Source organism: Ochotona princeps, chromosome 7 (genome assembly GCF_030435755.1).
Source record: "Ochotona princeps isolate mOchPri1 chromosome 7, mOchPri1.hap1, whole genome shotgun sequence".
In the NCBI taxonomy this organism is placed as follows: domain Eukaryota; kingdom Metazoa; phylum Chordata; class Mammalia; order Lagomorpha; family Ochotonidae; genus Ochotona; species Ochotona princeps.
Genome location: NC_080838.1, coordinates 74,701,543 through 74,724,644, shown reverse-complemented (window position 1 = coordinate 74,724,644; position 23,102 = coordinate 74,701,543). Strand labels below are relative to the sequence as shown.

The window sequence follows — 23,102 nt, the reverse complement described above, 5'->3', positions numbered from 1 at the left end:
AGGATGGATACCATTTCACCTGCACTGGCAGCTTCCTTGCTTCTCTGGTCTTGACCGCTTTTGTAGCAGGTATGGCTGAGCACTTTGAGGCAATGCTGACTTGTAATTTATGGTTCCTGTTACAAAAGGAATATGTGGGATAGAGTGTTCCAATGTAGAAAGAAAACACCCTGGGATACTAAATTACTTTGTAAAACATTTTCCATTCTCCTTTTTAAAGATTTATTGTTTTTGAAAGGTCAGATATACAGTGAGGAGGAAAGACAGAAAGGAAGATCTTCTGTCTGATGATTCACTTCCCAAGTGACCACAATGGCCAGAGCAGTGCCAATTCGAAGCTAGGAACCCAGAGCCTCTTCTGGGTCTCCCATGTAAGTGCAGGGTTCCAAAGTTTTGGGCCATCCTTGCCTGCTTTCCCAGGCCACAAGCAGGGAGCTGGATGGTAAGTGGGATAGTTTGGATTAGAACCGGCGTCCATATGGGATCCCAGTGCATACAAGTCGAGGCCTTTAGCTGCTAGGCTATCATGCTGGGCCCAACATTTTCTCTTCTTACATCTGCTCTCTTGATGGTCATGAGATTCTCATTTTTCTATTTAATGTTGTGTTCCTTCTTTGAAGAGATTCCTCAGGACCTAGTAGACCCCCAAATTTAACTTCCAGCGTCATTGAACAGTTGATGCAATGTCAGACTGGCCTGCCAGCTACAAAATCGATAACATCTTGCATGCAGTAGAGGGCTTGTAGGAGAATTCCACTTTTCCTACCATTACTGCCCCAACACAGTGGATCAGTGCACCTAAGGAATGGGAACTTCCATATGAGAAGTTGTTGGATATCTGGGTTCCGACTGGGCAAAAGACACGTCCATAACCAGCTGTCTGCCATGGTGCTGCACGACAGGCCCAACACTGCCTGGTGGCCAAGTGCTGCAACACCATTTTTTTTCTTACAACTATTTGGATTAGAAAGAATATTTTTCAAGACAGCAACTACAGGGCATTGTACCCAACCAGAGAGCTGTACTGAGCATGTGCTGATGCCAGGGAAGTTACAGGCTTTTTCCTGAAAGACAATTGATACCTGAGTGATGGAAGTGGTGGGCTGGAGTAGGCAAACGTGCAGCGTGCTGGGCCATGCTCCTTCAACCTGACTGTGATGTTATCCACAGTCATTTAGAATGGTTCTGGTAACACACACACTTAGCTTTTGTGTTTCATACCTTGAACCTTCTGTATCAGGTCACTGCTGAATCCGAAAGAATAGCAAGGTCTATGGACAAACACGGCGTGGAAGCGTGTGGATGCAAAGCTCCTGAGCTCAACTGTTAATCAATGTGGAACGGAAACTGGTGGACAAAGTCACAGACCTTCACTTGTGGAGTCCTATTTCCGTGAGATCCTGTCGAAACTGAAATCCTTGGTTTCTATAGCAATATCATGTGCACTGCCCTCCTTTGTCTCATACTTACATTCTCACAAACAGGGATTTGAGAGATGCCGAATCAAGATGCGGAAGTGAGGAAATAGTGGTCAGTGATGTTCCTCCCCGGTGTGTACTTCAATCTCTAGCAACAACTCCCAGTAAAAAAAAAATGTTTAAATGTGGAATTCTGATGGGACTATTAGAAGCTAGAGAACTAGGAATGTTTCTTCACAGTTTTAAACTATTTCCTGCATGCATTGAAGTAGATATTCAAATGCCTCTCCTCCCTCTTTCTGCAAATATTTTTGTTTGGTTATTTTAATTTTTGTGTTTTTTTTGTATTTTGGAAGGGTCTCAAGAATTATCTCTTTAATTCCAGACAAAAGAAAACACTAGCATTTGGGATAAACTCTTTGAGGCAGTGATGGTCCTTGAACTTTTAAGCTCAGGACTTTTCTTTTAATGTAGAAGGACACCCATGCTTTACTGGAGTCAGATCATTGTCAACAAGAAACTGCATTGCTGTTTTAGGGGAGAAATGTTTCTTTTGCACGTATAGATTATAGCTGCTTGCTTCTGCATGCTGATGCTTTTGTGAACATGAATGTTTCACATTTGAATATAACCTGAATCCAGAACTAAGATCCATGGGAGTACAGACTGGTTGAGAGAGCTAGTACTTATATTTAACGAGAAAACTCATTAGAAAAACAGCTGTAATGGATTTGTTGATGCTCATGCTGACGTACAAGGCCTATTTCAATGTTTGTATTATTTATTTGAAAGGGAGAGAGGAAAAAGGAAACAGTGAGAGAGATAAAAAAGAGAAAATGAAGGAGAGAGGGAGAGAGAAAGAAGAGAGAGAGAACCAAAATGCTCCTAACAGCTCATGTTGGCCCAAGGCCAGTAGTCAAGAGCTAAATCCAGGACTCCATCACAAGTGTTAGGGACCTGAGTACTCTGTGATCCCCTGATGGTTCCTAAGTGTACATTAGAAGGAAGCTGGAATTCAGGCAGAGTCACAACTTGAACCCATTTACTTCCATGCAGAACAGAAATATCTCCAGCAGTGTTTTAACTGCTAGGTCACTGCTTGCACCTCTTGCACTTTCTAAATTCTGTAAGTGGGTTCTTGCACACTATGTACTTAACTTCTCTTCCTAATCAACTGTCATCAGTTAATACATACATCCTATTGATGCTTCATCTTCCATTATTTTACTAGTCCTATAATTCCACACCCACATCATTGTTTCCATGATTTAGGCATTTCTCGTACTGTTTCACCCATTATGTTTCTCCCTTAACTGATTTTCTTGACTATACTCTTCCTTCCTCTGAGACAACACTCCCTCAGAGTTACATAAAGGTGCTGGTCCTCCAGATCAGCGCTGTTCAATAGAATTCTGCAGTGATGGGTAGTCTATGCCTGTGATGTCCGTCAGGATAACTCCTAGCACAAACACCAGTGGGCACTTGAGATGCTGCAGAGATACTAAAAACTGTCTCATTCTGGGAGGCTGTAACATCTTAAGATCAGGGATGCTGCCCTGAAAGCTACAGCCATGCAGACTCAACAAAAGACAGTGATAAAACTACCATGTAACTCTACCGTGTTCTTGCATGACTCTTTGGCAAACTGGCATTTTTGGGAGACTCACCAAAACATTTTTCTATGTTGTCACCAATTACTCTTTATTGGAAGATCATAATGGAATCTTACCAAAGAAAGCCTAACAATCATTGGCTCACTTCATATACAATAACGAGCGAGAGTATTCTGCTTTGAAGTTTATTAAACGAAGACACATTTAGGTCAGGACTGGGTTGTCCCTCTAGAGGAAGCCTGGCTGGTTTGGAGACTACTCTATTGCATTTTGTAATATGGCAAAAAAAGATGACCTTGTAAAAGAGGCCAACGTTTTTCTATGAACAGCTTGTAAGCAGATTTGAAGCTACCTTGGTGACCTAATTTTATCAATGAACCATATTCAAGCCCTTGATTTAGGGAGAAATGATGGAAAGCTCCAATTTAATATCATACTTAAGTCCCATTTTTCAAGTCAGAGTTCCACGAGGATGTTTCAAAAAAAAAAAAAAAAACTCGTTTACCTTGATGCAAGAATTTTTTGAGAACCACATAATACACATTTTCCATAAACTTTTTGAAGATTTCTCAGTGATGGGCTTCAAAAATTTTTGCACCATAATAAAATAATCTTTCCATTCTACTACCTGCAAACATATTGAAATACTCTCAGACTTCACAGGGTTTCATTTAATAAAGATCTGATTCATAAGGGTTACTTATCTCTTGCCTAAATTGGTTAAAAACAAGAAAGAATTGGTTAGTGTTTGGTATTCTGCTTCTCCATTGCTAACATATATTTGTTACTTATTCTGTGCCATACTGTGTGAGATACATTATCTCTTCCCAATTTTTCCCCTTTCTAGACATATGTATCAAATGCCTATACTTATCCAAGAACTCTTACCATGTAATAGCAAGACAGTTGTCAGAAAAACAGACGTGGTCCCTGTTTTTATGGTGTTTATATTTTCAAAAGAAATGCAGGTAACAAATACAGTAGGGAAACACGATGAAAATATGCTTTTGATGTATTTACAAATAAATAAACAGGATGCTATGATGATTAAAAATTGAAAATGGCATAATACTTTCAGACAAACCAAGTACCCAGACCAGCAGTCATTCACTGAGACATCTTACGAATAATGGATCAATCAAAGTTATGAAGAAGGAGTGCTTTCCAAAAGGAAAGAGGCACATGCAGTGGTTCTCAGGTAGACAGGAGCAGGAAGGTCTGTGTGAAGGAAACATTGAGAGGCTGGGACAAGTGACGTGCTCTGAGTGAAATAGCTGTTGGCCACACTGAAGAGTAGGAAGCTGTTATGGAGACAATGTAAACTAACATTCACAAGACAACATGGCTAGTAAGCAGAGGGGTCGGTTGGAGCAAACATACAGGATCCCAATACTGAAAATCTCCAATATGGGCAGCACCCATTCCGCCTATTACTATAACCCGAGTCCAAACGCCTGCCCTCTAAGTCAATGCTTTGTTTTTTTTTTAGCATTTTATTGTTAAGTAGGCTTCTAGGGCTGCATGGAGGGTCATGAGTCCTTTGTTTTCGATATAAACCTCAACACACGCTGTGGCATTACATGCGTTGACGGTCCCTTACAGCTCTTTGTGAATGTTAAATACCATTAAAAAAGACATGCTTTAAGAGTCATGATTCAGGATCATTTCTCCAGGAATATCTTGGCAAAAATTGCCCCACATACCTGAATCTCTGATTTTCTGAATCCTACATACATGCATTCTATTTTTATGCTTCCCTTTTCTTCCTAATAATATTCTTACTTGAAAGTGTAACAAAATTCACGAAAGCCGCCCATTATAAGACTGGAGAGGAGAACAGAGAGGCGGAGAGGGAACTTGGGGGAGGCGGAACGGAGACCCCACAGCCAACCAAACTGTATCAAGAAACAGTAAAAAAAATAAAAGAAAGTGTAACAAAATGTGTTTATGTAGGGAGTTAGAGGTAACTGCAAAGTATTAGCATTTCATATTTTAAGAGTTTATTTTTCACTACCGTCTTCTATTAAATTTGGGGTATGTTTATATTTGTACATGACTATGTGCTTACAAAGTCCTACCTAAAGTACTTTCTTGATCTTCATGCCCGTTTGTAGGCTCAGTCCTACTGCTCGGCACCTCAGAGTGGACGCACCGTGGGGAGACATCTCATTACTGCTGAGGTCTTTATTCTGCTCAAAGTTGCCTGTGACACAGTGGCTTTCTTTAGGACAACCTTTCTTATGTATTTCCTACTTTCTCCAAGTTTATTAGATTAAAATATCTGCACATTTTATAACATTCATACTTATGTCAGCTGAATCAATTCACCAGAGTACTATGTGTAATAATTCCAGGATCACAGTTCAATTATTTTTGAATACTGTGGTCATAAAGCTTTACTTTTAAGACCATATTCTGAAAAGCAGATATTAGAAGTATAGAACATGTTCCAAAGGTAGAGTGTTTCAGTATTACATAGATCCTCAGGAAAATCAGGCATGAGTGTAAATACATGATCAGGGGAATATATTGAGCTAATATAGATATAGTTAAAAATGTAATTATTTTGTCCATGTTTCCCCCAAAGAATGTTGACTAGGGACACAGAACATTCTTTAACTGTATAAGCATTTACCTGGGTGGCACTCCACAGTATCAGCACGTGACAGTCGTTGTAATTGCTGCTAGCTAACATGATCTCGTACTCAGACATTTGGGGAATCAGTGACCAAAGCTTCACAGAGAACCTGTACTTCTAGGAATTTTTGTGAAGTTGGAAGAGAAGATGAAATGCTGCAGGTTTTCCAAACACATTTGATTTTGACCTTGGGATCACTTTCAGCTAAATAGAAAGGAACAGTTATTTATTTTTCTTTTTTGAGAATGTTCTTGTACAGAGAAGAAAAAAATTATTTAACATATTCGCTTCTGTATTATGGAAAATCAGAAGCGCATGTGTTGCCTGGACAGGCTGGGAAGAGATCAGCCGTAGGAAATGACAGCAATCCTGACAAAGACCTGAGCTTCAGCGCAAAACTACAATATTATTCTTCACTTTATTCTTCGCATTAGCCAAGCAAAGCATGCAGGAGATGCAAACCATTTGTCCTGAAAAATCCTTACACTTCGCATTTCAAATGCATTTCCTTGATATTAACATGTATTCTAGTTGAATTTCATATATTGTGGGAGGATAAAGGACTGTGGATATTTAGTGTTCTGTCTGACCTCCACACCTGATACGGTTAATGCTGTGCAGAAAGTGCACTCAATACAGAATTGTTTTCTTTCATATTTAGATCAGAATGAAAGACCTTCAAGTCTTAACCTTTTAAAATTGCTGACTAAAGTTTTATCTTTAAAAACAAACTTTCAGCATCAACTAAGGCCATTTATTTGCTGATGTGGCCCACAAGGCATTCTCTTCTGGTTATGCCCATTTATCTGGACAAAGGATCAAGCACACCCTTGACAGTTTCTACTTTTATGATAGCAAATCATACTGGCTGTCAAGCTTTTGCATAGAAATTTGCTGTTAAGGCAGTCAGATTTTTATTTATCCTTTACTCTAAAAATGGACTAAGTAAAGCATGCGCAAGAAACTCCTGAAAAAGCAGGAGTTTCTCTTTGGTTCCGGATGAAATATATAATTTGTAGTCCACTTCCTATAAAGTGTCATTGTTTACTTACTTCTATATTTGCTAGTAACATGTAAAATAATAGAATTGACATCTTTTGATTTATAATTTACAGCACTTGTTTATATTCATCTGGAAAACTGGCCTTTTTACTTTTTATTTGCTGTATATGACTAGTGTTTCATGACTAATTACAAATAAATTGAAAGCATACTATTGTAAAAATTAAAGGAAAAATGAAGGAAGTAAGGAGAAGAGATTGAGGGAATGATGAGGGATGAAAGTTTGATTCTCTTCTTAGCAGGAGATACAGAAAATAACTTTTCATATTAATACAATTCAAACCAATAAGACCTTTAGTGTGAAGTTAGTAAAGTTTCATGATACATTTTAATGAAAGACAAAGTTTAAAACATACGTTGACACCTGCACGTAAAATATTATCTTTTCCCAAGACTAGGTGAAGGGAGCCACAAACACCGATAGCTGACGACATTTAAGACCAAGAAAAACTGACAGAATATTTGCCAAAGCAGAAAGGGCGGTGTCATCCGGAACTCCGGCGGAAAGTGACCCTAGCTTGAAGGCTGGAACATGTATTAAAGTGCTGTGTGTGGGCCCAGTGCGATAGTGTTGTGGTTAAAGTCCTCACCTAGCATGCCCGGGATCCCATATGGGCGTCGGTTCTAATCCCAGTGGCCCCGCTTCCCATCCAGCTCCCTGCTTGTGGCCTGGGAAAGCAGTAGAGGACAGCCCAAAGCCTTGGGACCCTGCCTGCACCTGTGTGGGAGACCCAGAAGAGCTCCTGGCTCCTGGCTTCAGATTGGCTCAGTTGCAGCCACTGCGGCTGCTTGGGGAGTGAACCATTGGACGGAAGATCTTCTTCTCTGTCTCTCCTCTCTGTATATCTGCCTTTCAAAAAAAAAAGTGCTGTGTGATCCGAAGAAAGCCACTTCACTTCTGCATGGTCTCCACTTCTACATTTGTTTAAAGCAGGAACAAAAATGAGTATTTTCAGGAGCTACTGGCAGAATGAAATGAAGATACATTAGAATATTTAAAATAGTGTTTGGGAAGATACTGGCATTTAGACAGTATTTTGTTGCTATTATTAATATATCCACTGTTAGTACAGTGTACCTTAGTTTCTGATTAAGATAAACTTTTACTAGTCTCGGAGCTACTTAGGATGGCCACTTCAGCGTGACTCTGTCGCTGTGTTTGAGCTTCAGATCTCTCATCCATAAAATGAGGAGAATTTCCCCTTTTATGTTTAATTTATGGAATCCCTATGGACTTCAAGCAACAAAATACTTGTGAAGAAGTATGAACATTCACAGAATTTTTTCAGCACTCACATAAAAGCAGCACGGAGTGGAGATACTTGGATTGTTTCCAGTTATTACAACTGGGTCTTTTGTTGAAAGGTAGAAAGCTTCTTTCTTGTTATTTCTGAAAACTCAGACATTGCAAACAGAATGGACACAGGTCTGGATACAAGTTAGAGACCGTCAGGTGAGAGGTGGCGTGAGAACGGCCGCAATGTCTTATCAGGAGAGGTGCTCACAGTGCTGCGCCCAAATACGGCTTAACTGGATTCTAGGCATATTTATTAGCTTAATCAATTATGCAATTCAATATCAGTATCACAGGTGTATACTGCAGAGGCTGCTGGCAGTCAAAGTGAGAGCCATTAGAACTTTTCCTTCTGCAGGATTTTGAATATGAGTTCATACTGGCTTGGATCCATGGGTCTGTAAGTTTAAAAACTCAATGATCAGTTGAAAGCAGACGATGAGACAAGCAAACTGAATTTGCGATTCCCACAAGAAAGAAAAGTATTCTTTTTTCAATGATGAACTGAAAAAAAGACATCTATTTCTTTGTAGATGTGTAATACTGAAATGGGTGAAGTAGTAAAGTGAGAAAGTCATCACGTTAGGAGCACAATGAGACATGCAGCTGTGTGAAACCTGAGTTCTAGCTTTGAGGGAAATTTTCAGTCAATACTTAGCCACTTATTTATATTTCAGGCCATGGAATATGTTACAAATAAGACAGACAGAACTGAAGACCAAGTGAATACTGTGAAAGATGGCGACAAGAAACTCTCCCAGAAAAAGAATGAAAAGTTCAGATATAATCTAAGATACGGTGGGATCTTTTGAGAAATTGCAAATGCAAAGACATAAGTAAAGAAAGAGAAGCATGAAGGAGGGAGGGACACGTGTCTGAGTTGAGGGATGGGCTCTAGTCTGACAGTAACCCGACAAGAGCAGGAGAAAACAGTCAGCTGGGAACAGACCAATGCTCTCAGTTCTCAGAGAGCAGCATTTGAATGCAGGATTCTACAGCAGGCAAGCCATCGCGCTGACGAAATGTGAAGATTCACTTAGGAACATGCAAATACTTTAGTCATTTGCCTCCTTTTTAAATTAAAATATTTTCAAATCAAAATTCAAGTCAACATTTTGTGTTTTGTTTAGAAATTGAATTATCAAGAAATTGTATGAAACTCTTGACTTGTTTCTGTAAATGTAAGATCAATTAGGTCTTACAAATATTAACACAACATCCAAACGGTTTTCATAGTCAATCTATTTTTTTCCATTACAAAATTATTGGCCCAGTAAGGTAGCCTAGCAGGTGCCTAAATCCTTTCCTTGCAAGTGCCAGGATCCCTTATGGGTACTGGTTCAAATCCAGACAGCAACACTTCCCATTCAGTTCCCTGCTTGTGGCTTGCCAAAGCAGTCAAGGATGGCCCAAAGCCCTGACACCATCTGCACGGGAGACCCAGAAGAAGCTCCTGGCTCCTGGCTCCTGGCTCCTGGTTTTGGATCAGCACAGCTCCAGCCATTGAGGCCGCTTGGGGAGTGAATCAGAGGATGGAAGATCTTCCTCCCTGTCTCTTCTCCTCTCTATATCTGACTTTCCAATAAAAAAAAAACAGATCTTTTTAAAAATTACAGAATTACTTGACAATAACACCAAGGGAAAAAAATCTGTATTTCAGCATTTCCATTGTGTTTATCGAGTCTAGCTTTCTAGGTTAACTTTCTAATTACAAGTACAATCACCATCAGTATTTTATGTATAGGTTTTCCTGATTTAAACAGCTATCGTGAGTTTTTTACAAATGCAAACATTTTACTTTGGATTCGGTGACAATTTGATAATGATTCATGTTGCAGACTTCAAAATTCGGTAAGCAAAATTGAGTATTATAGCTGGAAATAACTCAAATTTTTACTGCAATTTCCTGAGCCTGCATGGTTCCCATTCATGGTTTATACTACTTTGAAGTAGTTACAAAATCTTGAACCTCAACTTGAAAGAACCCTGAATTATAATGTACAGCCTTGAACATATTAGAAGAGTGGTTGGTTGGATGCTGGTTCCCACATTCTGGGTGAAAATGTGCAATTTATTTTTTCTCATGACTCTCAGCTTTGGCATCAATTAAGCTACATGGTTGGCACAAATGATTTCATGGTCTGAACACCATGGTCAATACTGTGAAACCACAGTATCAAGGAGGGGAGTTTGTTGGTTTATTTTCAATGTATCATACCACCTTGGAAGAGAAGTCAGGACTTAGGTAATTTCTGAACAGTTTGAGCGGTTTCCTCTTCAGGAACATGGAAGTGATAGTATGTAACTCAATGATAAAGGTGAAGAATTCTAATAACCAACGCTACATTCCCACACAATAGAAATTTTTTTCTACTATGTCACCTTTCTACCTGGCCAAGTTTGAGTAGACAATGGGACAAAATCTCTTTCCTTTTCCTTTCATAAATTAGCCTGTTTGGTGACAAAGGATCAGATTTATTTAAGCAGGATTGTTAAAGTGACTACTATAAGGATATATTTTTTTCTTTTTCTTTCTTTAACTGTAATTAACTATGTAAAGAATGTCAACAACAACACAATAAAATAGATTAAAAAAAAAAAAGAAAAAAAATATCCTTATACTAGTCACTTTAGTATAGGCAAAGGTGTTGTGTTTTTCATCCCCCCTGGGCATGATGTAGTCACTTCTATGTTGCAAATGCAAAAATAACCACAGATGGTTCATTTGATCCAGCAGAGTTTGCTCTATTTACAAAAAGAGACAAATTTGATAGTCATGGAAAAAGAAGGTGGGTCTGTTCTCAATGGTATTCCCCTTTCCAATAGGGCAAAATCCTCAACCCACGCCATAAACAGCGAATAGCTATAAGAAGGTCTTTAGCTGATGTTACTCAGAAAAATATATCCTTCAAAGAATATTATTTCACACTGTCATAAACCAACTTCCAATTAGGTATTGACACAGAAATGCTTAGATATTATAATTTCTGTGTCAATCTTTATTTGAACATTTATAAGAGTGTAGACACTCATGAATATGAAGATATCACGGGAAGGCCTTTTACATGTTTAGCACAGGAAATTCAAACGCGTTGTCACATATAACAGAGATCATTGCACAAAAGCCGTCAGTTTAAAGTCCTAGCGGAGAGTTAAGTATGACAGTCGGATTTAACTGTATTCAAAGGGTTTTTTATTTTCTGAAAAAATATAAAATTTCATATCTTACACTACAAAAACATGTACATAAATCAAAAGCACATAGAAGTTCAAATGGAAAAAAAATACAGAAATGCTAATCCTTTCTTGAATTAACTCCGAGGCAGGGACTGGAGGTAGCCCACTGCCTACCATATAGTAATATATGCTATAAAGCTGTGTCCAACCTGGTTGACACAGAGAGATATTTATCAACATATTAACAAATGATAAAGTCTAGGTATTATTCTCAGGCTATTATAGATCCAATTCATACTCATAAATAATTAACAGTAGAACTACAGCAATCTAAAGAGTCACAAATATGCTGACTGCTGAAACTTCCCTTAATATAATCCCCGCCTGAACAAACATGACATATTTTTGCCATCTTTAATTCTTTCTGTTCACATTCAGAAGAAAAAACACAACATTTAGCTCCATTACAGATACACTTTTAAAAAAACAAACAACACTGGTGTGATTGGTGTGCTCCCTAAGCAACACTGTGTGGTCATTCTGAACAAGAGCATTCAGCTACTCAAGGGCTCTTCTTTTTTTTTTTTTTTTTTGAAATGAAAATAAAATTCTTGACAATTTCTTTTTATACATTTTTATGTAATTAACACCAAATAAACAGAGGAAATACTCAATTCAAGCAGCTGCACTACGGAGCTGTAAACATGATGACTTCTGATAGCTGTTAAATTTCAAATAAAGTGAGCAGTTCAACTTGGTGTTTTCATTGGCATCATCATTATCATATTGTACCTAGAGTTTATTTACTTTGAGATTAAACATCAGGTAGGACATAATCACAGCACTTGCTATTTCACTTTCATTTTCAGATTTTCAAAAAGAACAAATGAGAGAAAATTCTTACTCTATTACATGACAATATACATCCAGTAAATTCTTAACCCTTGACTCAAACTGTGTTTGCCAGCCAAAGCCCCATCACAGCCAAAAAACAACTCCTTCCATAGGTAAACATCTCTGCTTGTGCTTCCAAGAACCAAATGTAAAAGGGAGAAAGAGTGGCATTAAAAAATCTCACACTCTCATCTTCAAATTAAACAGCAAACATGCCAACACGTAAGTGCGGAGCTAATACTCATTTTCAATTTTAAACCTGCAATTCAATACTGTGTCTGTGCCACCACACACCACTTAAAACTCTTTTGTAAACGGAGTTAAGGATGTTTGCTATTGGGTAGGGATATCTGAAATTAACAGTGCTGGCCACGTGAGTTTTGATTACATATTGGAGTGTAAATTTTGCATTAATTCAACATTTTTCGAACACTGATGTGGTAAATAAAATATAAGCAACAAAAGACCATGCACATTCAAAGTTTTAAAACAGAAGAATTAAAAGCTTTGCAATCTTATATATAATTGATACATTTCAGAAATATTGAACGACCAAACATAGTGCAAGTGAGGAAATGACAGGATTAGAACCAAACTGTGATTCATAAAAGCAGTAACCGAGTGACTACAGTAGGTACTAGTCAGCTGAACATGATCCTGTGATTGGACCTTGGTTTCAAAGTCTGACGATGAGAAAGACTCCAGCCCTAAAATTCTTCTACTAACAGTTAAGTCTATCTATTACTTGACAAGTCTATTGCATGTACTAAAATGATAGAAACTATAATTTTTGTAGTACTCATGACAAGATGAACCAACAGCATTAGAAATCACACAATTGAGATTTATCAGGTCATGCCCTGAGTTCGCAGAGCCAGCTTCCCGACTTGTTCCATTTCACTCTTGTATAGTTGAGACTGGCACATTCCAGTGAGTGAAATCTCCAGGGTTGGACAAATATTTTAGAACAGCATTCTTTCCTCTTTTAGGAGGAAAAATACATTTTGTCAAAAGTCTTGACTCCTATTGAAATCATTTTGTCATATTTACAAATTCTCATACAACTGGGGATTCAATTAAAAGCTATGTGCATAGGGAACTATAATTGCAAATTATTTCCCAAAGCAGCCACTTGAATTTCAAAACAAGCAAATATATTTGATAAAAATTAGTTGCTTTTCTTCCTCTGTAGGAAGGAGCAAATCTAGCTTGCAACTTCCAGCCATAGTCACTCAAATTCTGCCTGTCCTAACTATCTCTGAACAGAGAACGCTGGAAAACAAATTAGTAAGTTATGCTGTGTCCAAGTAATTGTAGTTAGCCCACTGGAATTTAGAAAGGTTTTCCTTCTCAATCTCTATTCTGTCTTTCAAGTGTTTCCGTGGTATAGCACGGAAATTCAGAAATTTTAAGAAATCCAGTAACATGCAATGAAACTTCCAAGATTTTGTAGAAGGAGTCAGTTTTCTAGATTTTCTGGTAACTGAACAAATGAATCTTTTAGTAACGGTGATACTATTGACTCATGATTTTTACCAAAACACCTCTGTCTGCTTTCTCTGGAAGCTTCACTATAGCCTCAGAGCACTGTTGGTGGAGAACTACGGTATTTCTCAGCTCTGTTATCAATCATTTGAAAGTTGAGGTGGTTTTTTTTTTCCTATTTGTCCTTGTCATTTTGATTTTTCCTTGTTCTTTAGCAAAAACATTACTGTTTAAGTAAAGAGTGGACAGGATGGAAATGTTATTTCTCCAAAAGTTAATTCACGAGTGTGCTAACATTCAGTTAAAACAGGTACTTGGAAGAGGGCACCGTTAATAACATACAAATGCATTTCCTAAGCATTTCATTAATTCGCATTGCTCTGATTCACTATCGGCTTTACAGTCATAAAGCGGCTACCATTTACCTGAAGACTCTGTGTCTTCACCCATACATGATGTCTTCACCCAGCATTCCATGATGTTCACAAAGCACAACACAAAAAAAATGTTGATTATCAACAGGGCTTTGTACAATTTTCAATAAACTTTAATTTGTGTGAAAAATATGTTCACCTGCTATCGTACATATAGAATAGGACATACATTGTATTCCTAAATAATTCAAATCAAATACAACTTCAGAATGGTTCATCAAAATAAATGCAATGCCATGTAGCTGAACACAAAACAGAATCGCTCGACGAACATCATCAACAAACGAAACCTGTCAAAACATGAAATAGAACATTCTGGATAGTAAAACTATCCCACTACTGCCCTAACATCAACATTTCTCAAACTGAGCCATAGTGGGAATGGATACAAAGGATTAATACTTGAGGATGATGCTTCCTGCTATGTTCCTCGATTTAACAACATTTACAGACATCTGCACAGTTAAACCCTTCTACATCCCACTGACAGGGTGCCCTTCAGCATCAACTTGGCCTGACAAGCTCTTTTCCAGATTCAGAAAGGTGAAATTTCTTACAGGGGTGTAAGATTAATGGCTAGAAGAACTGCATTGTCACAGAGTTCAGAAGCTGTTGAAAAAGTCAAAGGGGATTTTCTCTTGCAGACATCTGTCTGTGAACGCAGAGATTAGGAGTTGTTGGATAGATGAGCGGAAAAAGAGACACAAGCTCGTGCTAACTTCTCCTTCACTGCTTCCCTATTTCTCCTATTCATATTACAGATTTGTACACTTGTTCCTATATGTGTCTAAACTTAAAACACTACTTAAAAGGCAAGCAGAATAGTAGCGCACGTAAGTGCAAGCACACACACACGTACAACTCCAACTTAATTCAATACCTGTATATATTGCAAATTCGACAGTATATATACATGGATAGCCAGTAATCTCCAGAAGAGCAACTAAACAGAAATCTGATAACACAGAAAAATAAATACACACCCTGTATTGTGTTTTTACTTGCTCCATCAAGTGGCATCTTTATACACTGATTTCTATAACTTAGTGCTGTGTAACAGCATTTTTAAATTACAAAAGAAGATATCTATTAAAGAATCATATTGCTCTTCAATACACTTTTGTAGACAGTTAAGACTTTAAGTAAACTTCAGTGAACTGCAGCTTGTTCAGCCCACGAAAGGCTGTGAAATTGTTTTTTCCTTTCAAGTACACCGCTGGAAGTTTTGAAAGGGACGGCCTTGATTCAGTCCATAAAGGTGCTATATAGTCATACATTTCATGTACAAAATGGGAAGGATTTTCTTGCTATAACATAATGTTTAAGCTCATGTTCTGACCCTATCCAGGTTTTAGTCGCTTCATGAAGAATGAAGAAACCAAGAGGAAGATCCCGAGAGTGTATTAAAACACTGATTACAAATACCGTGGCTGAGAAAAACTCAGAATGTTCGAGAATCACTGTTTTCCCTTTTCCCCATTTTTTTATGTGTTAAAATAAATCTTGGGGTGGTTTACAAAGTGCAGACTTATTCGCTTTCAGAAGTGACATGAGCGTGACGTTACAATGGCACCATCCCGGTTACCAGCTGCACCTTCATTTCTTGAAGGCTGTTCATGATCTTCTTCTGGTGACCGGCAAGAGTCACGCCGAGCCGTCTCAAATCCCTGCGTGGAGAGAGCACACGTTGGGTGTATGCATTGATTCAACGGGCAGCACACCTCAACTGTTCACACTGGCCAGAGCACACATGTCGCAGGCCCTAGATTCCAAGGCCTAAGAAGACTAACAAGGTCCAATTTTCAAACGCTGGTTTTAAAATTGTACCATAAAAAACGTGTAATCAGAGTATTTATCATGTGAAGTGATGTCTGTCTGTCTATCTATCCTTTTAATGTATATCCACATTTGTGGACTTCCTTATTTTAGTGGCCTAGTGGGGTGGCAGAACAATTTTGTAGTTTTCCTACATCTTCCAAATGTAAAGGGTACAATTTCCCTAAGCGGTTTTGAAAAAGTGGACCTACAATATACACACGCACATTTTCTTCTTCCTTCAAATACATGTCTAAAATCACACAGCCAAGAAGTCACGAGCCAACTGTTCAAATGGTGCCTTCTACAGCAATCATTTAATAGCAACAGGCATTTTTTCAGAGATAATCAACACTACATCATCCTGTGGTAACATTTTATGCTATTTTCTACTTCAGACCCAAGTATGAGTTTACTTTTTTTTTCAAGTAACATCTTTACTGGCATTCACAGCATTGGGAAGATTACACGCTATCAGAAAGTCCTTGCAACCAAGAAACAGGAGGTTTTTTTTTTTAATGTAACAAACTTGTTGTAAAAAACAAAATTGAAAATATTCATATTTTTAAATTCATCCATTGTAGATACCAAGAAAGTTGCCTATGTCTTTTAAAATTTTATTTCATGGAATTTTGCTTTCCTAAGCTTTGTATTGTCAAATACAATGACTCAGGCAGATCTTTGAGAGAAAAAAACCACTCTACCTCTTTTTTTTTTTTTTGTCTCTGTCACTTTACGTTTCAAGTGTTTAAAATATAAAATAGCTTAAAATAAATATAACATAAACATTTTAACACAGAATTAATAAGTAAATATATTTTGTCAGGAAAATGCTGCAATCCATGTAAAACTTATAGTATGTACTGCCCATGAATTTTCTTGAAGACTCCTGATCATTCCTTTACGAAGACCAAGATAATAAAATTTATACTTGTCAGTTTTTATTATGGCCTAATTAAGACTGTTATAGTTCTGCTTACTATTCATGAAGAAATGTGTAGATGTGAATATTCATGCATACTTATGAAAACTGGCTCAAAGGCAAAAGGGAAAAAAACCCAAAATTTAAAAAATTTCAACTTGAAAAGAATTCCTTGGCAAAACATTTAGTTAGGATAGGAAATGGAGTTTTAAAAAAACTGTCACATAAAAATATTTAAACTTATTGATATAGAGAAATAAACAATGTAAAGTGCATCAAAGAAGCTGTCGACTCAATGAATTATTCTCTCTTCATAACTGCTATGTGTATTGGAAATGAGCTTTGGAGAATGGCTTTTTTGTTTGTTTGTTTGTTTACTGTTGGTGATTTGAACATGAAGAGCATTTCCCCACATCAAAAACATGTGAGTGGCCATATGTGAGTTTATTGTTCCATATTCCAACTCTTTACTCATATTTCAGGCTATGAGTTTATTGATTTGAAAAGCAAGGTAACGGATGGGAAGGACAGGAGGGGAGAAACAGGCAAACAGGAATGAAGAGTCAAAGAGTGAGAGAGAGAGAGAGAGAAGGGGGTGGTTAGAGTGATCATCTCTCTCTTGGTTTGTTCCCAAAGGCCCACAACAGCCAAACCTTGCCCGGACAGTCAGGAGCTCTGGCCTGGTCTCCAATACACATGACAGGAGAGAATGTGAGGTACCATGTACTGTTTGCAGAATAAAGGGCAAGGAACTGAATCAGATACAAGACAACAGGACTAGATGCACGCACCCCAACACGAGATCAGTGTCCCAATGTGCGGCTGAAGTCGGCACCTCATTGAGTCTGCCCTAAGTCCTACTCTAGAGTGTTGGTCTATGACATCAAATCTCAACAATGACTTTATTTGTATATATTCTAAACTGAACTGCTTTATGCAAATGAGATGTAAATATTATTTCACTCTCTGGAAATTAATCACGAGAACAAAATGGTCATGATTTTCTGTCATGCTAAAGAATAAATGTTTTGAGGAATTTTGCTTGATTAACAAATGTAGGCATACAAGCAGTGCTCATGAAAAAGATGACTTCTATCCTTCCTTAGAACATTCATAACAATTTTCTCAGTGAACTAATGAGATAAAATTGACTTCAGAATCAACTTCTTATCTGGCTCTTCCCTAAGAAATATACAAATGTTCAGCCCACTTACATTCTTCCTTCATTTTTCTCTTTGTCTCTCTCTTCTTTCTCCCCACGTCTCTCTAAGGGAGGCATTTAAAAAATCACGTGATTTTATGCAATGCCAAAAATGATGTGTCTGCATGGGATCTCTAAATCTGACCTAGAGCTGTCCAATTAATGTGCGAAGATTTAGAAGACACCATGATTACAATACATGCAACTGACAAATATCTCTTTCCAAAGTGAAGGAGACTTCAAACTAGGCAATTTAAACTTAATATCAATAGCAAGACAGTTGTCTTAAAACAATCCGTTTCACTATTTTTCTAATGATCCCACAATTGAAAATTAACATGGCATTCGAAACATGCTCCCACTGAGGAACACAGAACTTTAATCCAATGTGGGTAAATGCATTTTTACGTGGTTTTAACTTCCGCTTTTTTGCTATTTCCAACAATTTTCACTGCATTAACTGAATTGTATGACATAAGATGGTCAAATTAGCAACACAATGAGATTATCTGATAAAAATAAAATGTTTTCCATTTAATAATGAAGTTTCTGTCTTATCTATCATATATATATATATATATTTCTTTTTTTTTTTAATATGGAGAGGGTGTAAGATACGCTGTTTTCTCATTGCCTTTTTTCTTTTTAGAGAAGAACATTTCCAGAAAGATGGCTTTAAGTGTGTCCCTTTTAAAATATTTTTTTTCAGACCCAGCGGCATGGCCTAGAAGCTAAAGTCCTCGCCTTGCACCGGGGTCCCATATGGTCGCCGGTTCTAGTCCCGGCAGCTCCACTTCCCATCCAGCTCCTTGCTTGTGGCTTGGGAAGGCAGTCAAGGACGGCCCAAAGCCTTGGGATCTTGCACCCGTGTGGGAGACCTGGAAGAAGTTCCTGGCTCCTGGTTTCGGATCAGCACAGCACCAGCCATTGTGGTCACTTGGGGAGTGAATCATCGGATGGAAGATTTTCCTCTCTGTCTCTCCTTCTCTGTGTATATCTGCCTTTCCAATAAAAATAAATAAATCTTTAAAAAATTAAAAAAAATAAAAATATATTTTTTTCAATTTCACCATGATCACGTGTAATCTTAAGCAATACTCAATGCCAATTATAATGACCATAAACTCTTTGAACATAGGATTACAACTTGAAACATAGTGAAAATAGTATTGATACATAACAATAATTTTTTGACATAGCTCAACTTAATTTTAGAAGAGTTGCAAGTATACTGAATTGCTATCTGAAAATTACATTCCAGCATTTCTCAAATATTATTCATGAGAAAAATATTGTTTTGCATACTATGAAGCTAAAACGCTAAAGTTAATAGAGAATAAACTGATTGGTATTGGAGCCAACTCTTGATTATTCAGGCTGGAACTCATGTGATTGGGGAAGATTCTTTGCCTGTTCCTTCTGCTCCCTTCTGCTTTACACACCTTTCAGCCATGTAACTGGAACTTAGTTTTCCAACATGGGTTGAACAGGAGAAGGGAGAAGAAAGTTCAACGAAGGTTGACTACATTTCAGTGCGTATCACTTTTGCCCAAGTTTTGCCATGCAGTTGTATGTTCTGCTTTTGTTAACTTAGAGAATTCTGGTAACCAATTTTAACAATTAGTTTTCAAATAATCACTTTCTTCTGGCAATAGGATATTACCAACAACTTGTTAATACTGTTCACAGGTAAGATATTGTGAGGGCTAAACCTCGAGTTTTAAATTATTTATGTAGAACGAAAAGGATAGTAAATTCTTCCATGTGTACTTTGAACAAAGATAAACCCAAAATAATGCATAGTATTTTGTTCATAAATTAATGAATCTAGTTGAGTTCATGGACTACATTTCAGTTCCAGATTTGGAAAACTTCATTCTGGTAGTTTAAGATTCCTTTGAAGATATTAACAGGAATCCTTCCAGTTTACACAAACTGAAATTGATTAGACATTGCTTATTTTCTGAATAATCAAAGGTTGACAGTTCTAACAATAATGCTTGAAGCAGCTGTTCTTCTGTCTGTTAATAACTTTCTATTCAATTTGCAGTTTGGAATTCAACTTCTTACAATAACTCGCTGTACTCGCACATGAGTGTACAGTTTGCACCGTTGCTGCCGCAATCATCGACGTACCATGAATACTAGACATGTAACAGCAAGATTTGAGCATGGAGTAAACAGAAGACAAAAACATGCAATAAGGCGAAGCATTTTTATTGAACATCTTCGACTTCAATATCTCTAAGTTCTGTATTTTCCCGTTCATTCACACAATACTGGCAAGTAATTCATAATCAAATCACACCTCTATGAAACAATTTAAACCAAAACAGGTGGGTATAGAAGCCTTAGCATTTTACCCTTGTTTTCCTTAACCCACTTTAAAACAAATTAAAACACATTTTTGATTATCATATGGCAGTTTGATCACTCCTGGCTCTTAAGGACTGATTTTAATATTTTCTAAGCACGAGTAATGCATTGCTCCATTACATTTTACAATGTCATGGCAACAGCTCTAGGAATAATATTTAATTCTGTTATTATGTATGAGACGTCATTAGGTACTTGGTTAAATGTTGAATGATGAACTTCACAGGGTGTTTTGAGACTCTGTCTTTCTCTTTTGCCGATCATCTCAGTTCCTTGACATTAGATTCTATCAGACTTTCTTTTTCTCTTATCGAGGAAGGAAAGCAAACAAAATGTATGGATAATCTTTATTATTATTATTGACCAACCAAAGAACTGATTAATCCTTGTTTTGTGAATGACCTCACAGTTGGATATTTTCTTACTGATTACAAAAATGTAGTCCCTAACACAGTCAACCAAAGAATATTTATTAAAAGTATTAGACCTTGCAAGAAATCAGCTTCACCGGAATTAGGATCTACGTTTCAACTCGTGGTAAGCAGCTGTCCACTATCACGGGTCCCAGGTTTTTGCAGCTACTGACTGAAGCAGACGGACATTCTGCAAGCAGTCAGATGCTGGCGCATCTCCTTGCTCTTTTGTCAAAGTAAATGAAGCAAAACACAAAACTATTTCCAAGAACAGCCAAAGGCAACAAGTGGGTAAGAACCACTACAGCAGAACAGAGAGGTTGCTCTGTTTGTGACAGAAAGAGAACCCAGAAACGAAGACAGTTTGGGGACAGCAGGGCAGATAGAAAAATAATTAGAAAACAAGTAAGAAATAATTAGGAAAGAAGTGAGAAAAAGGGAAATCACAACAGTAAAATACTCAGTTTACTTATGGGATTTTTTTGCCCCCTCCCCGAAATTAAGTGAAACACAGGTAATTAGAGCAAACAAAATCTTTATAACTATCCTGTGAGGAGGCAAATATGTAGTAAGTGCAACTATAAATGCAAGTGTTCTTTCTAATAAAAAGAGACATTGTTTTAATGCATTGTTTAAAATTATTAATTTTATTGCATATTTACAAATAATCTGACATTGGGTAGAAGAAATACCTACAGTATCATTTTAATATAAAATGACAAATGACTTTAATAAATTAAAATGACCATCTTACTGAAAAATTAAATAGGAATCATGTAAAAATATTTTAAACGTATCAATTTTTCAGTATTCTATTTTAAATATATCACAAATGTGTTACTTGCATATCCAAAGAAATAATGGGCAAAGTCTATATGGGATAAAGGAGATACGATTTGGTGGTGACAGTAAGAATGGGTCTCAGGAAATTGTAACAAACCAGCTGATTGTTGGTGATTTTACGTGCCTGTAGTTACTGATATGAGGGAAGAGAACGCTGAGAAGTGACATCCATGGCTGATAAATGCTGGTACCCTGTTACCTTTTGTGGGGATGAGCAATGCACTCAATGAATTAAAGCATGACAGAGTGGCAAGGGTGAACTCTTTAATATTCATATGATGTGGAGCAATGAAAGCAGGACTGTAGCTTAGTGCTTTAGAATATTCTATCATTTTCTAAACCTCACGACAACATTTTAAGCTTTGAATTTGCAGGCCATTTGACGTTACCATTGTAGTCACAGGTTAAAACCTCATTATTGTGAATGTGCTCTAGATTGAACCACCATAAGGACAGTTAATTCTTCACAAATAACAATTAGGCTAAAATAATGATGCATACAGAGTATATAATAAAATACAAAGAGCTTTCAAACTTAAGAACTTAGTATTTAACCCTAGTGATTTTTATTTAATAAGGTTTGATAAATTCTATCTTAAACGTGCAAACAAAAAAAGGGCACAATTGGCTCCACTGAGATTGTAACAAATAACAAATCAGCGGCAGGACTTGATGGACTCTTAGATGGTGATAACATTTAAAGTGCACCATTGGGAGGTTAAACGAGATTCCCGCCACGAATGTTTTCCTCAAGTTGTGGTTACCCGGAAGTTCTTTGAAGGGAACCAAAATTTGGGAACGTTTTACTGTTAGGTAGGATTAGCCACACCAATTGTGCTTACAGTTCATTTTGTTTTATATTTACATTCATATGACATAGCTACCAGTATAAAAACCATGTCAAGAAAACACCTTCACCACACACACAAAAAACAGTGTCTTGCCAAGAAGCTGTGAGTCCAATCATTCAAATATTCAAACGCTATTTGCTTGAAACACAAAGGCCAAGATACTGGCGAAAGAAGTATGAATCATGCAGTTGTTAACAATACAGGCTAAAAAAGATGAGGCGGCTTTGAACGCTGCTGCACAGGGACCAAGATCAACTGATTTCATACCTTGACCTCATCCAGATTGGTTTTTGCGCATTTTGCCTTTCCCCAGCAATTATGTAAAAATTATGAGAAAAATTACTCACTCCAAGGTCACCTGAGCCACAGCGTCCATTGAACTGTATCCATTTTCCATGAAAATCTCTGTATACCGGCCCATCTTGATTGCTTCTAGCCATTCGCCTACTGATCTGTAGGCCCCGCATCCTACTGGGACATGTTCTGCCAATAAAGTAGATACTCTAAAATACATAAAACATAAATATTAGAAATAATACTTCTACTCCTTTGCAGCAAAATTTATTATGAAGTTAACTGATTTTTCACTGGATCTTCGAGTCATTTAAAAACATACAGCTACATGGAAGGAAATAATTAGGTATACACAACAACATAACATCAGTT

The 23,102-nt window shown here is 37.3% G+C and overlaps 1 protein-coding gene across 3 annotated transcripts in view; it reads right to left on the bottom strand.

The window, feature by feature from the left end:
• Window positions 1-14,316: 14,316 nt before the first annotated feature.
• The window catches only part of EPHA5 (EPH receptor A5), a 336,440-nt gene continuing 327,654 nt past the window's right edge, over window positions 14,317-23,102 (bottom strand). For 2 of the 3 annotated variants that reach the window (XM_004590860.4, XM_004590861.4), the window contains exons 16-17: window positions 22,784-22,939; window positions 14,317-15,682 (exon numbers count right to left, since the gene is read on the bottom strand). In XM_004590860.4, the coding sequence (XP_004590917.2) occupies window positions 15,577-15,682; window positions 22,784-22,939 (262 nt within the window). In that variant the 3' untranslated portion in view covers window positions 14,317-15,576. Of the gene's footprint in view, window positions 15,683-22,635; window positions 22,940-23,102 lie in introns of those variants that run through there. The other variant, XM_058667260.1, reaches the window with a different exon arrangement.